This window comes from Ceratotherium simum, chromosome 33 (genome assembly GCF_057802395.1).
Source record: "Ceratotherium simum simum isolate JZ-2026a chromosome 33, ASM5780239v1, whole genome shotgun sequence".
Classification (NCBI taxonomy): Eukaryota; Metazoa; Chordata; class Mammalia; order Perissodactyla; family Rhinocerotidae; genus Ceratotherium; species Ceratotherium simum.
The window spans coordinates 22123063-22138913 of record NC_141932.1 but is presented as its reverse complement, the minus strand read 5'-3'; the positions used below and the strand labels follow the sequence as shown (position 1 = coordinate 22138913).

At 39.2% G+C, this 15851-nt stretch overlaps 1 protein-coding gene across 1 annotated transcript; it reads right to left on the bottom strand.

Annotated features, from left to right (window-relative positions):
* Positions 1-1544: 1544 nt before the first annotated feature.
* On the bottom strand, positions 1545-12956 carry LOC101388031 (uncharacterized). The gene is given in 5 exon segments (XM_087421750.1): positions 1545-2897; positions 2899-5156; positions 9535-9630; positions 11504-11630; positions 12820-12956. Coding segments are annotated over 5 exon segments (3846 nt in total). The 5' UTR covers positions 12832-12956.
* Positions 12957-15851: the final 2895 nt, after the last annotated feature.

Here is a 15851-nt window from a genome sequence, read left to right as displayed (position 1 = left end):
TAATGGAGCCTCTAGACCTAACTTCCTTTGTACAGAAAATACAAAGGACAGAGCAAGGCTAAATGACACTATAAGAAAACAAAAAATCTAAACACCTGGCAGACAATTTTCCTGGACTTCTCAAAAACTCAACATCATAAAAAAGAGAATGTTCTAGACCAGTGGCTCTCTAACTGTGGTGCATATCAGAATCACCTGGAGAGCTAGTACAGAACAGAAAGGCCCAGGCTCACTGCAGTAGGACAGGGCCCAAACCTTTATTTTTACCACGTTCCACAGATGATTCTGATACCCAAGAAAATTTGAGTCACTGTCCCAGACTAAAAGAGACTAAATAGAGCTAACAACCAAATACAATGCAGAATCTAGAATGCATTCTCCTTAGAAAATAAACAGCTGTAAAAACAATTTTAGAGGCCAATGAAGAAATCAGAATACAAGGTATTTTCCTTAAGGGTAATTATGGTACTATGGCTACATATGAGATTTGTCTTTATATTTGGGAAACACATACTGATGTAATAAGGGATAAAGTATCATGATATCTAAAACATATTCCCAATGATATAACAAAAAATATACAGAAAAATAAACATGTCAAACAGTTAACTTTGAATCTAGGCAGGGATATGGGGGTGTTTATTTAACTATTCTTTCAACTTTTCCATATGTGTAACAATTTTCATGATAAACTGTTGGATAATATATAGGTGGATAGTTTTAATTTTGCCATTCTTTTGTTAATATCTAATTTATCTTAACTTCTGGACAGAGAACATAAATTATACATTTTCTGCCTATTGAAATTTTTATAGACAAATCACTTCAAAAACTCTCTGATTCTTCAACAGCTATATTTTCAACATCTCCACACTCATTAAATCCATAGGGTTTCTTTCCAGCATTAACTTTTTGATGTAACTTAAGGAATGAGCTCTTAATGAAAATCCTCTCATTCTTTACATTCCACTAGATTTTATCCAGAATAAGTTATTTAAAATTTAAAAATGAATGGATGAGGCTTTTCTAAATTACTCACAATACAATTTTCCTCTCACATCAATAACAGTAATGCTAATGAAACAACAATGTAAAAGCTATTCTTTACAAGCACAGGCATGTGCCAAATACTCTTTCAAGGATTTTATATGTACCATAATACATTTATTCCCATAATTGCACTACTAGGTAGGTACTCCCTACTGCTGCCATTTACAAATGATGCAAAAAGAGGATAAGCATCTAGCCTGATGTCACACAGGTAGCGAAATGGCAATGATGATAAAGAATGTGCCTCAGGTAGATGTTTTCTTACATTTGTTCCAATAACAGTTTTTCTCTAGTTTGGGTGTGAAGGTTTTTGTAAGTTTATGAATTAACATATCTAGTAAAATGTCTTTTATGGTTAGTAAATTGTGAACATGAAGGCTACCCTATATTCCTTACACTCAAAGACTTTCTCATCAGAAGTCTTCTCTGAATTCTAAGGTGTTTACTGTAGTAGACTACAAATCTTTCCACATTACTTATACTCAAACAGTTTCTCACCAGTATCAATACTGTGCTGTTGAGCAAATCTCAGACCATGATGAAAGGTCTTCCCACATTCTTTTATATTCATAAGATTTCTCACCAGTATGAATTCTCTGATGTGGAGTCAATTGTTCATACCCAGTGAAGGTTTGCCCACATTCCTTATATTCATAGGACTTCTGATGATTATCAATTTTCTGATGTCGAGTAAGCTGACCATTCATGGTAAAGGCTTTCCCACATTCTTTACATTCATAGGGTTTCAGACCTGTTTGAATTCTTTGATGGGCAATAAAAACTGAACTAAGTGTAAAAGCCTTCCACCATTCCTTACATTCATAGGGTTTCATGCCAGTATGAATTTTCTGATGTGCAGAAAGAACTGAACTAAGTCTAAAGGTCTTCCCACATTCCTCACATTCATAAGGTTTCTCACCAGTATGAATTCTCTCATGTTGAACAAAGTCTGAGCTACAACTAAAGGTCCTTCCACGTTCTTTACATTCACAGGGTTTCAAACCCATATAAATTCTCTGATACACAGTAAAGACTGAACTAAGTGTAAAAGTTTTCCCACATTCCTTACATTCCTAAGGTTTCTAACCAGTATGAATTCTCTGATGCACAGTAAGTTCATAATTATTGCTAAAGGCCTTCTCACATTCCTTACATTCATAGGGTTTCTCACCAGTATGAATTTTAACATGTTCAATAAGGTTTGAGCTATGACTAAAGGGCTTCCCACCTTCCTTACATTGATATGGTTTCTCATCCGTATGAATTCTCTGAGGTACTGTAAGGTCTCTACCATGAGTAAAGCACGCCCCACATTCCTTACATTCATTGAGGTTCTCACCAGTATGAATTCTGTAATGTCCAAGAAATTGGTAATCATGTTGAATGGCCTTCCCACATTCCTTACATTCAAAGAGTTTCTCACCAGTGTGTATTCTCTGATATACTTTAAGGTCTGTACCACGACTAAAGCCCCTTCCACATTCCTTACATTCATAGGGCTTCACACCACTATGAATTTGCTGCTGGTCAATAAGTTGGTACTGATGTCTGAAGGCTGTCCCACATTCCTTACATTCAAAGGGTTTCTCACCAGTATGAGTTTTCTGATGTTGAGAAAGTTGTAGGTGAAGTCTAAAAGCCTTTGCACCCTCCTTACATTCATTCATTCTCACCAGTATGAATACTCTGATGTTGAACAAGAGCTGAGCCACAACTGAAGGCCTTCCCACATTCCTTACATTCAAATGGCTTCTCACCAGTATGAATATTCTGATGTTGAGTAAGCTGTGTCAGAAGATGAAAGCCTTTCCCACATTCCTTATATACAAAGGGTTTCTCACTAGAATGAATTTTCTGATGCTGAATAAGGTTTGAGCCACGATTAAAGGCTTTCCCACATTCCTTACATTCATATGGTTTCACACCAGCATGAATACTCTGATGTTGAACAAAGTTTGAGGCACGATTAAAGGACTTCTTACATTCTTTACATTCAAATGGCTTCTCACCTGTATGAAGGTTCTCATGGCGATTAAGCTGGGTAGGAAGACTAAAGGCTTTTCCACATTCCTTAGATTCAAAGGGTTTCTCACCAGTATGAAATATTTGATGTCGAGTAAGTTGTATATGAAGTCTAAAGGCCTTCCCACATTCCTTACATTCAAAGGGTTTTTCAGTATGAATACTCTGATATTGAACAAGGTTTGAACCATGACGAAAGAATTTCCCACATTCCTTACATTCAAAGGATTTCTTTCCAGTATGAATACTCTGATGGTGAACAAAGTTTGAACCACGATGAAAGAATTTCCCACATTCCTTACATTCAAAGGGTTTCACACCTGTATGAAGTCGCTGATGCTCAGTAAGTTTGTACTGATGTCTGAAGGCCTTCCCACATTCCTTACATTCAAAGGGTTTCTCAGCAGTGTGAGTTTTCTGATGCCAAGCAAGATGTATCAGAAGACTAAAGGCCTTCCCACAATCTTTACATTCAAAGGGTTTCTTGCCAGTGTGCATTCGGCCATGTTCAATAAGTTGGTAAGGATATTTAAAGCCTTTCCCACATTCTTTACATACAAAGGGTTTCTCACTAGAATGAATCTTCTGATGCTGAACAAGATTTGAACCATGATTAAAGGTTTTCCCACATTCCTTACATTCATATGGTTTTGCACCTGCATGAATACTCTGATGTTGAACAAGGTTTGAGCTATGATTAAAGGATTTTCCACATTCTTTACATTCAAATGGTTTCTCACCTGTGTGAATGTTCTTATGGCGATTAAGTAGGGTGGGAAAACTAAAACCTTTCCCACATTCCTTACATTTAAAGGGTTTCTCACCAGTATGAAATTTCTGATGTCGAGTAAGTTGTATACGAAGTCTAAAGGCCTTCCCACATTCCTTACATTCATAGGGTTTCTCTCCAGTATGAATACTCTGATGTTGAGTAAGATGTGAACCACGACGAAAGAATTTCCCACATTCCTTACATTCATAGGGCTTCACACCAGTATGAATTCGCTGATGCTCAATAAGTTCGTACTGATGGCTGAAGGCTGTTCCACATTCCTTACATTCAAAGGGTTTCTCAGTAGTATGAGTTTTCTGATGCCGAGAAAGCTGTAGGTGAAGTCTAAAAGGCTTTCCACACTCCTTACATTCATAAGGTTTCTCACCAGTATGAATACTCTGATGTTGTACAAGATTCGAGCCACGATTGAAGGCCTTCCCACATGCCTTACATTCAAATGGCTTCTTACCAGTATGAATGTTCTGATGTCCAGCAAGATGTATCAGAAGACTAAAGGCCTTCCCACAATCTTTACATTCAAAGGGTTTCTTGCCAGTGTGAACTCAGCCATGTTCAATAAGTTGGTAAGGATATTTAAAGCCTTTCCCACATTCTTTACATACAAAGGGTTTCTCACTAGAATGAATCTTCTGATGCTGAACAAGATTTGAACCATGATTAAAGGTTTTCCCACATTCCTTACATTCATATAGTTTTGCACCTGCATGAATACTCTGATGTTGAACAAGGTTTGAGCTATGATTAAAGGATTTCCCACATTCTTTACATTCAAATGGTTTCTCACCTGTGTGAATGTTCTTATGGTGATTAAGTAGGGTGGGAAAACTAAAACCTTTCCCACATTCCTTACATTTAAAGGGTTTCTCACCAGTGTGAAATTTCTGATGTCGAGTAAGTTGTATATGAAGTCAAAAGGCCTTCCCACATTCCTTACATTCATAGGGTTTCTTTCCAGTATGAATATTCTGATGCTGAATAAGATTTGAACCACGACTAAAGTACTTCCCACACTCCTCACATTCATATGGTTTATCTGTATTGTGAATAAAAGAAGTATGATGACTATAAATAGGCATTTTTTCATAGTTGATTATCTTTTGACTGATATATCCCTCTTGATGTCCCTGTAGTCCCTCAAATCTACTTCTATGTTTTGAATCATTTCTAAAACTGGAGGCCTTGAAGCCAAGAGTTTTACTTATTTCCTTTATACCCTGTTTGGGCAAATTTATTTCATAAATATCATTTTTTGTAGATAACTTCTCAGCTCCATAATTTGACTGCATATCTGAAAGAAAAGGAGAAAGCAAACACATTTTTTTATTTTCCTGTAACACAAACATGTACAAAATGCAAAAAGAATAACTTAAATCTAAAATACTTTCAGAGAATTTGAATAAGGATAAGAAGAGCTCCAATAATAAAGAAAGTTTATGTAAGATGGTGATGTTCATAATAGGGGAACAGATTAACTTTGTGAAATTTAGATGTTAACCAAAATCATTTGGTAAGCTTGTACAAATATTGATATTTAAGTAACTCATCTCATTGCACAGAATCAGAATTTTTAGGAATAAAACCTAAGAAGCTGTATTTTCAACATCTCTATCAGATGATTCTGATGGAGATCAAAGTTTAAGGATCCATACTTGAAATATTTTGAATGGTTTGTCTTTATTCTTAAAATCCAAAACCTTTACCATGGATTCCCTTACAAGAACTCATATCGAGCCACTGTCATCCTTTGTGCCCTATCTTTTTCCTATTGCCTTTTTTTAGCACCTAGAACATGATACAGCCTTTTTTCCATATCTTCATGCTTTGCTCAGACTGTTTCACCTCCCAAGAATCCTCTGGCCTGGGCTGCTTGTAGGAGACATTCTTCTCATCTTTTAAGTCTCAAGATAAATATCTTCCTCAGAGCAGCTGTACCTGTTGGTCCCTATCTAAGTATATCCCTGTCCTTTATTCTATATTCAAGAGCCTCATTCCTTGCCTTCATAACTCTGTTTCAACTGTACTTTCATTCATTCATTATCTCATTTCTTATTCTGTGTATTTTCTTATCCCTAAATCTGCCTATGGGCAGACACAATCCTAATAGGATTCACCACTGAATAATAAGCCGATAGCACATAATAGTTGTTAAGTAGATTATTGGAGAAATACTGATAAGTAAAGGAAATTAGCCTAAGAATGTATATAATACAAAAATAAGCCACTGGGAAAGGCTTATCGTAATAATCATTCATTCAAAACCACTAAAGTTGATAAATAGTACCTTTCTCATATCACTTCTTTTTCAAATGGAAACAAATGCACATCGGTCATGAGCCAGATCGGTCATGTCTATGTAAAATTGGGAAAACAACCACAGAAGGCAGGTAGAAACTTGAACCTAATTAGGTTGACTGCCTGCTGAAATATATCAACATGTTCTAAAAGAAAATCAACAGATGCTAATACCAAGATGACAGATGTTGGAATTATCTGACAAAAACTTTCAAGCCATAATTATGCAAATGCTCCAAAAAGCAACCACAAACACTCTTGAAACAAATGGAAAAATAGAAAATCTCAGCAAAGATATAGAAGATATAAAGAAGAACCAAGGAAAAGTTAGAACAAAAATCTATAATAACTAAAATTAAAATATTGCTGGATGGTCTCAATAGCAGACTGGAGAGAACAGAGGAAAGAAACAATGAACTTATGATAGAGGAACAGATTTATCCAATCTGAACAACAGAAAGAAAAAAGATTGAAAAATAAATGAACAGAGCAACAAGGGCCAGAAGGACAATGCCAAACATTCTGACATTCATGTCATCTGCATCCCAAAAGGAGAGGAAAAGTGTGCACAGCTGAAAAAACACTGAAGAAAAAAGAGCTAGGGGCCGGCCCCATGGCGTAGTGGTTAGGTTTGGCGTGGTCCTCTTCGGCAGCCCAGGTTCATGGGTTCAGATCCCAGGCACGGACCTACACCACTAGTCAGCCACGCTGTGGCAGTGACCCACATATAAAGTAGAGGAAGACTGGCACAGATGTTAGCTCAGGGCTAATCTTCCTCAGCAGAAAAAAAAAAAAAGAAGGGCTAAAGCCTTCCCAAATTTGGCAAAATTCATAAACCTACAGATTCAAAAATCTCATTGAGCCCCAAAAAGAATAAGCCTAAAGAAATCCACACCCAAACTCATCATAATCAAACCGGTAAAAACTAAAGAAAAAGGAAAAAGTACTTGAAAGCACCTAAAAACCCCCACAACTCATTACCTATAAAATCGCACAAACTCAGAATGTCATGCTTTAAGAAAACTGGCATGGGGGCCAGCCCATTGGCATAGTGGTTAAGTTCGTATGCTCCACTTCAGCAGCCCAGGGTTCACAGGTTCTGATCCCAGGACCAGACATACACACCGCTCATCAAGCCATGCTGTGGTGGTGTCCCATATACAAAATAGAGGAAGATGGGCACAGATGTTAGCTCAGGGCCAGTCTTCCTCACCAAAAAAAAAAGCAGGGGGGGACTCAGGAGCCAACTTGAGGAGGCCCGCACTGGCTAATGAGGGCACAATTTGAGCATCACTAAAAATAACAATAGAGTGAAACACTTCAAATATTTTAATTCCATGTATTTATAATCACCATAAAAAATAGGTCACCTCTGAAAGGATGCTAGGAAACTAACCCATTTAGAAAGCTGGTAAACAAAGGAAAAGAATTGACTATTTATCTTGACTTTTCTATATGATCTGTAAAACTGAGTAACCAAGTAGTAAATGAGGCAGTTTCTTTTTACAGATGCTCTCTAGCTGATAAAGAATAAAGGCCAGAATTAGAATATATCACCAATTTGGAACCTCTAATGAATTAATGGACATAGTAACTGACCATCAATGGCTGCTAACATCACTAAAACTAGACACCCAGACATCATGTGCCAAGTGACTGAAGAATACCACCACCTAGCAAACAGTCTTGCCAACAAATACCCCAAAACCAGAGTTAGACTAAGCTTCCAGACCCAACTATCAATTTACAGGAAATGGAGGACAGAGGAGCATGTTAATCTATATCACAGGGTACAATCGGCAAAATCCAGACGGTGGGAAACTGTAGGACAAATGATCTAATCTTATCAAGAAAACTGCTACGAATAAAAAACAATCAAAAGAGAACCTATAATTTAAAAGGGACTAAAGACTTTTTAAAATGACAAGCAAAATAAATCCAACTGTTGGGAGATGCTCACTGAGGTGATAGAACTCTAAAGAAAACTCTTCCTGCAGGGAGGAAAAGATTTGTGATTGTAAAGACACACATGAAAGGCTTCTGGGGCAGCTGGCAAAATCCCAACTCATGACCTGGTGGTTAAAAATGTGTGTACCTTAATATAATTAATCATGCAATTCTTTGTTTTATGTGGTCTTCTGTCTTCTTGTCATACTTAGTTTGTTTAAAAACTAAGAAATGAAAAAAATTTTAAACATAAATCAGAACGTGGCTATAAATAACTATTCCTCACAGTGACAATCAAAACCTCATAGGATCTGGCCCTGGCTTAACTCCCGGACCTCCCTTCTTACTCTCCCCTCACCTACTTGGCTCAAACGTTCTTACTGCTCCTAGGCACCCAGAGATCACTTTCCCCTCAGGGCCTCTGCATTTCCTGCTCAGGCCAGAATGCTCTCACCCAATACGTGGCCAGGAACCCTTACTTCAGGCTCTGAGCAAACATATTCAGTTTAAGACATGTTCCCTGACCACCCAAGCTCTGTCATTCTCACTCCATTACTATATTTACTTGTCTGCAAAGCATGATTCCTGATGTTACTGATCTATTCATTTGCTTATCTGTTTAATCCACGTCTTGCCCACTGCAGGTGAAGTGGGCAGAGAGAGCAGGGACTTTATTATGTTCATTTCACCATATGGACAGTGCCAAGCATGGGCCCTTGCTTGCAGTGGGCACTTGATAAATATTCGCTGAACATATGAATACATTTTTTAGATACGGGAAACACATATAGAAATCTAGATGCAGGGCCGGCCCTGTGGCTTAGCGGTTTAAGTGCGCACGCTCCGCTACTGACGGCCCGGGTTTGGATCCCGGGCGCGCACCGACGTGCCGCTTCTCCGGCCATGCTGAGGCCGCGTCCCACATACTGCAACTAGAAGGATGTGCAACTATGACATACAACTATCTACTGGGGCTTTTGGGGGGGGTGCGGGGAAGGAGGAGGATGGGCAATAGATGTTAGCTCAGCAAAAAGAGGAGGATTAGCACGGATGTTCTCAGGGCAGATCTTCCTCACATAAAAAAAAACAACAACAACAAGAAATCTAGATGCAAAGCAGAGCTGGAAAGCAGCTGGATGCAAAACCTATGTTAAAAGCTTATACTGGGAAAGAAAGAGGGCACTCACTCCACTAAAAGGGGAGGGAAATAAGAGAAGAGAAATTCCGTGATTAGAAGAAGATGAAGTTCCTTTGATAGCTCATGCTGTGATCTTTATTTCCTTCCCAGGTCTCAGGCATTTTCATCTAACAGGCCTTGGGTCTTTAAAGGAAGCTTTCCAAACCACATCTTAGGGTTGTGACTCCTCTCTGACCCCGGGGGCTGTCCCCAACAATGATGGCTCCCCGATGGCTTTTCCCTCATTTACCTGGGTACCATCCGCTTGTTTCTTTTCTCACAACCATCCAAGGTCCTTTCTCTTGCTCCAATAAGGTTATCACATCTGGCTTAGAAATGGAACTTCCTGCTTAAAAGAAAAGAAATGACATATAATGTAGAAATTTTTTTAATTAAAAAAATAACTTTAGGGGCCAGCACGGCGGCGTAGTGGTTAAGTTCGCGTGCTCAGCTTCAGCAGCCCGAGGTTCACAGGTTCGGATCCCGGGTCCAGACCCACGCACTGCATATGAAGCCATGCTGTGGCAGGCATCCCACATATAAAGTAGAGGAAGATGGGCACGGATGTTAGCCCATAGCCAATCTTCCTCAGCAAAAAGAGGAGGATTGGCAACAGATGTTAGCTCAGGGCTAATCTTCCTCACCAAAAAGATAATAATAATAACTTTAATTGAGACCTGGTTAAATTCATAATAAATTAAAAGTCAAAATGATATTGAGAAAAACTTCAGAGAAGGGTAAGAGACTTGAATAAGAGACCAGCTAGCTTATAAAAAGGACTTAGTTTCATTTAAACTCATATAGGGGCTGTCCTTTGAGAGGAAGTATAACTTAGAGGTTGAGAACATGAACTTTCAAGCCAGATTGCCTGGTTCAAGTCTTGTCTCTGCCACCCACTGGCAGTATGACCTTGGACAAGCCATTTAAACTCTCCGTCCTTCAGTTTTCCTATCTCTACAATGCGGATGATAATAATACGTATTTTACAGGATTGATATTAAAATTAAATTAGTTAATATATGTAAAACACTTCAAACATTGCCTAGTATATAATACTACAAGGTTAACCTTTATTACACTTATTATTGTTATTTATTTGGCCTTTTTAGACATTTTGGTTCATGTTTAGTATATTCATTCAATGAAAAATACAATGAAACTTTCAACTACACAGCAGGTAAAGGAATGTTTGCTGAAGGAAATGGAATGTGTCCACTTCAGTTTTAAATGAATTCAGTCAACCCAATCAATATTATGTAAATCAGAGGCTCTTTTGATAGAAAAATTCAAAACACTGTTCTCCCTGCAAGTGGGTCAGAAAAAAACCCACAGAACATCTATAGTAATTCTGTAACCAAACACAATATGAAACTTGGTTTCTTAGATAATGATCACACTACTAATGTCTAAGATTTCAAATTCAATTCCTTGGTCATTAAGAAAGAGGGAGTTACAGAGGCCGGCCCAGTGGCGTAGTGGTTAAGTTCACGCATTCCACTTCAGCAGCCCAGGGTTCGTGGGTTTGGATCCCGGGAGTGGACCTATGCACCGCTTATCAAAACCATGCTGTGGTGGCATCCCCCATAAAATAGAGGAAGATGGGCATGAATGTTAGCTCAGTGCCAAGCTTCCTCAGCAAAAAGAGGAGGATTGGCAATGGATGTTAGCCCAGGGCTAATCTTCCTCACCAAAAAAAAAAAAAAAAAAAAGGGAGTTACAGAGAGGGCCAGTCTAAGGGAAAAAGTTCACCAAGGGGTGGGCAAGATGCAGGCATTTTCAACCCAACAAATCCCAAACTATTTCCTTTGGGAACAAGATGAAGGAACTGGGCTATTTCTTAAATGACAGCCCTGAAACTCATGGTGAAGAAAGCTGATATTCTAGAAAAGACACTACCAACTTCTTTTCTTTTTCTATTGCCAATCCTCCTCCTTTTTTTCTTCCCCAAAGTCCCAGTAGATAGTTGTATGTCATAGTTGCACATCCTTCTAGTTGCTGTATGTGGGACGCGGCCTCAGCATGGCTGGAGAAGTGGTGCGTCAGTGCGCGCCTGGGATCCGAACCCGGGCCGCCAGTAGCGGAGCATGCGCACTTAACCACTAAGCCACCGGGCCGGCCCCAACTTATTATTAATAATTATAAATATTTAATATTCATTTTAATTTAATATTAATTAATTAATATTTAGTAGTAATTAACACTGGGGCAGAGAGTCGTACCCAGTGAGACCACGTTGCTGTAGTTCTCCAGCATCACATCCCAGTACAAGTCCCTCTGCACAGGACTGAGGCACTCCCATTCCTCCTGAGAGAAGCGGACGGCCACGTCCCTGAACGTCACCAATCCCTGAAACCACAGACACACTGGTGAAACGGAAGGAAATCATTTCAAGATGAAAGGAGAGGAGGCGAAGGAGCACACTGCAGGAAAGGAGCAATATGGAACTTCACAGGGTGCCTACGTGTTCTTGAAGAATCCCGCTCCTGCAAAGCAAACTTCTGGCATGCTGTGGGATAACTTACCTATCCCAGCATGTCTGCGAATGGATAAAAAAATCTGAATTTCCCTGCTAAATAAGCACCGTGCCTGCCTCACAAATGCTCGGTAAATGTGCATTTCTATACCATCTTTAGCCAGCCCTGGTGCTCTGGTGGTTAAGACTCAGCACTCAGACCCTCATGACAAGCGCAGTTTTTTAATGATAGGAAGTACCGACTCCCTGAGAACTCTGTTTTTATTTTTATTTTTTAATTTGGAAGAAGCTTTATTGTGTATTTTTGATGATGGAATAGAGTGTGGAACTGTTCTTTTTAAGAACTTAAAAAGAAGAAAGTTAAAGTTGTAGTCCCACCCTCTAGAGATAGTCATTATTGATGTTTTGGTTTATATTTTTCCAGTTGTTTTTTCTGTGTAGATATGAGAGTTTTATTTCTGTAGAATAGAATGAGTTTGAAAAACAAATTCAATTTAGACATGATTTTCATTCATTTCTGGGTCTGTGGAGAGAAGCGCAAAGTGCCAGTGTCTCTCCCTCTGAGGCTTCTGGCCCGGAATACACCTTTTCTCCTTGTCTTTAGGAGGAGGCATCGGTTCCTGAGTTCGAAGCTGGCTCCTGGCGACAGGGCTCTGGGAAGGCTGTGGCTCTCAACATGCGGCTGCCCTTCTGGGGGACGTTCAGAGGCACTTCCAGCCCGAACTGCCCATCCCAAGTCCAGATCTGCGCTCGCTTGGGGACACTTTCCAACAGACGCAGGATCTGACCTCCCTACTGGGGCCACTGCTCTGCTGCAGCCCCCGCGGCTGCGAGGGGAGAAGACGGAGGAAGCAGCAGGCCACCGGTCCCAGCGACACTCACACAGCCCCAGCAGCGCACGCTCAGCGTCCACGCGCCCCTCTCCCGCTCACAGCAGCACGCGGAGGCCGCCCTCCCCCGTGCGGGGCAGCACGCGCGCCCTCACGCACACGCTCCCGCACTCGGCGACCGTCCCCCGTGATCGCACAGTCCCCCTCCCCGGCTGCACGCGCGCAAACCTGCCTGCGGCTGCATCACGCGGCAGGTCGGTCCTGCTGGAGTCCTGGTCGGCAGCTGCTTCGCGGAGCCCGTGAACTCTTCCTCCGACCTGAGCGCCTCATCCCCTATATCGACGACTCGTCGCGACCGGAAGTGAAATTGGCAAATGCGGCGCGGTGCCCCCTGGGAAATACAGTACGACAGAAAAAGGAGCCTCTACGGTCCGATTGATCCCGGCATGCAACTTGGGCCCGCCCCTAATGCAGCCGAGCCCTGTCATTTGCGGGAGCTCCAGCCCCAGTGCGCAGGCGCAGGCAGATGCTAAAGGGGAGGAGTCTCTGTTTGAGAGGACTATTGCTTCTTGGGGCTTTACGGTAAATTACTTTTCTCTTTATGGAGAAGAATGCAAATGAACATAACTATTAAAGAAGAAATAATCTTAAAGATGGAAAACCCTACAGACTTCACCAAAGAACTGTTAGAATAAATGGATTCCATAAGGTTGCAGAATACAGAATCAACATACAAAAATCAATGTATTTCTATACTCTAATAAACTCTCTAAAAAAAAAAATTAAGAAAACCTCATTCCTAACAGCATCAAAAACAATAAAGTACTTACGCATAAATTTAACTAAGGAGGTGAAAGATTTGTATACTGAAAACTAAGGCATTGATGAAAGAAATTAAAGACACAAATAAACGGAAAGATATCCCATGTTCATGGATTGGAAGAATTAATATTGTTAAAATGTCCATACTACCCAAAGTGACCTACAAATTCGATGCAACCTCTATGAAAATTCCAATGGCATTTTTCACAGAAATAGAAAAAACAATCTTAAAACTTGAATGGAAGCACAAAAGAGCCTGAATAGCCAAAGCAATCTTGAGCAAGAACAAAACAAGGCATCACACTTCCTGACTTCAAATTACAGTCATGTGTCACTTAACGACAGGGATACATTCTGAGAAGTGAGTATTTCATCATTGTGCAAGCATCATAAAGTGTACTTACACAAACCCAGATGGATAGCCTTCTACACACCTAGGCTATAGGATACTAATCATATGGTATATGCAGTCTTTTCTTGACTGAAATATCGTTATGCAGCTAATGACTGTATATTACAAAGCTAAAGTAATCAAATATGATGGTGCTGGAATAAAAACAGACATATACCAAAGGAACAGAAAAAGAGTCCAAAATAAACCTACAGATCTACAGTCAACAAATCTTCGACCAGGGTGCCAAGAATACATGATGGGAAGGATAGTTTCTTCAATAAATGGTGCTCGGAAAACTGAATATCCACATGCAAAAAAAATGAAATTGGACCCTTATCTTACATCATACACAAAAAGCAACTCAAAGTGGATTAAAGACTCAAACATAAGACATAGAACCATAAAACTCCTAGAAGAAAACAGAGTAAAATCTCTTCAATATTGGTCTTGGCAATGATTTCTTGAATAGGACACCAAAAGTACAAGCAACAAAAGCAAGAATAAACAAGTGGGACTAATTCAAACTAAAAACTTTCTTCACAGCAAAGAAACAATCAGTAAAATGAAAAGACAACCTATGGCTTGGAAAAAAATATTTGTAAACCATATATGCAATAAAGGGTTAATATCCAAAAAAAATATAAGGAACTCATATAACTCAATAGAGAAAAAAACAAATACTTGAATAAAAAATGGACAAAGGATCTGAATAGACATTTCTCAAAGACATACAAATGACCAACGGGTATGAAAAGGTGGTTGAGATCACTAATTCTCAGGGAAATGCAAATCAAAACACAGTAAGATATTACCTCACATCTGTAAGGATGGCTATTATTAAAAGAAAAAATAACAAGTGTTGGTGAGGATATGGAGAAAAGGGACACTGTTGCACACTGTTGGTGGAAATGTAAATTGGTGCAGCCACTATGGAAAACAGTATGGAGGTGTGTACATACTGGACAAATATGTGCAATGTGGTATATACATATAATGGAATATTATTCACCCTTAAAAAAGAAAGAAATCCTGCTATTTGTGACAACTTAGATAAACCTGGAGGACATTACGCTAAGTGAAATAAGCCAGACACAGAAAGACAAATACTCTATTATCTCACTTACATGTGGAACCTAAAATAGTCAAACTTATAGGTGCAGAGAGTAGAATGGTGGTCATCAGGGGCTGGGGAAAGGGGAACAGGGGAGGTTATGGTCAAAAGGTACCAAGTTACAGTTATGCAAGATAAATAAGTCCTGGAGATCTGCTATACAGCATAGTCCCTCTAGCTAACAATACTGTAGTGTATGTTTAATATTTGCTAAGAGGGTAGATCTTATGTTAAGTGTTCTTACAATAATAATAATAAGGGCAGGAGGAAACTTTGTAGGTGATGGATATGACTATGGCCTTGACAGTTTCACAGATGTATACTTATCTTCAAACGCATTGAGTTGTATACATTAAATATGTGTAGCTTTTTACAGGTCAATCATACCTCAATAAAGTGGCTTGAAAAAATAATTGTGCTAATTTACACTCTCATAGAAAGTGCAGAAGAGTTCCAGTTGTTTTTCATCCACCTCACTACTAGGTATTTTCTTTCTTTTTCAGTGTAGCCATTCTGATGTGTGTGGCAGTCTCTTTGATGAACTCTTCTTATGTTTACTGATCTTTAGAATATTCTCTCTAGTGAAGTGGCTTATCACATTTTCTGTCCCTTTTTCTTTTGAGATGTATTCTTCTTATTGATTTTTTAGAAGTTTTAAAATATATTGTGGATATAAATCCCATATCAGATATATAGACTGAAAATATCTTCTCCCTGTGGGTTGATTTTTGACTCTCTCAATGTTGCTATTTCATGAAAAATGTTCTTGATTTTAATATATTACCACTTATAATACTTTTATTTTATGGTCAATGCTTCTGTGTCCTGTTAAGAATATCTTTGTCTACTCCAAGGTCAAGAGGTAGTCTCCTCTGTTCCCTCTAAAAACTTTATTTTAATTCACATTTAGGGTTTTAAACTATCTGGAATTGATTTG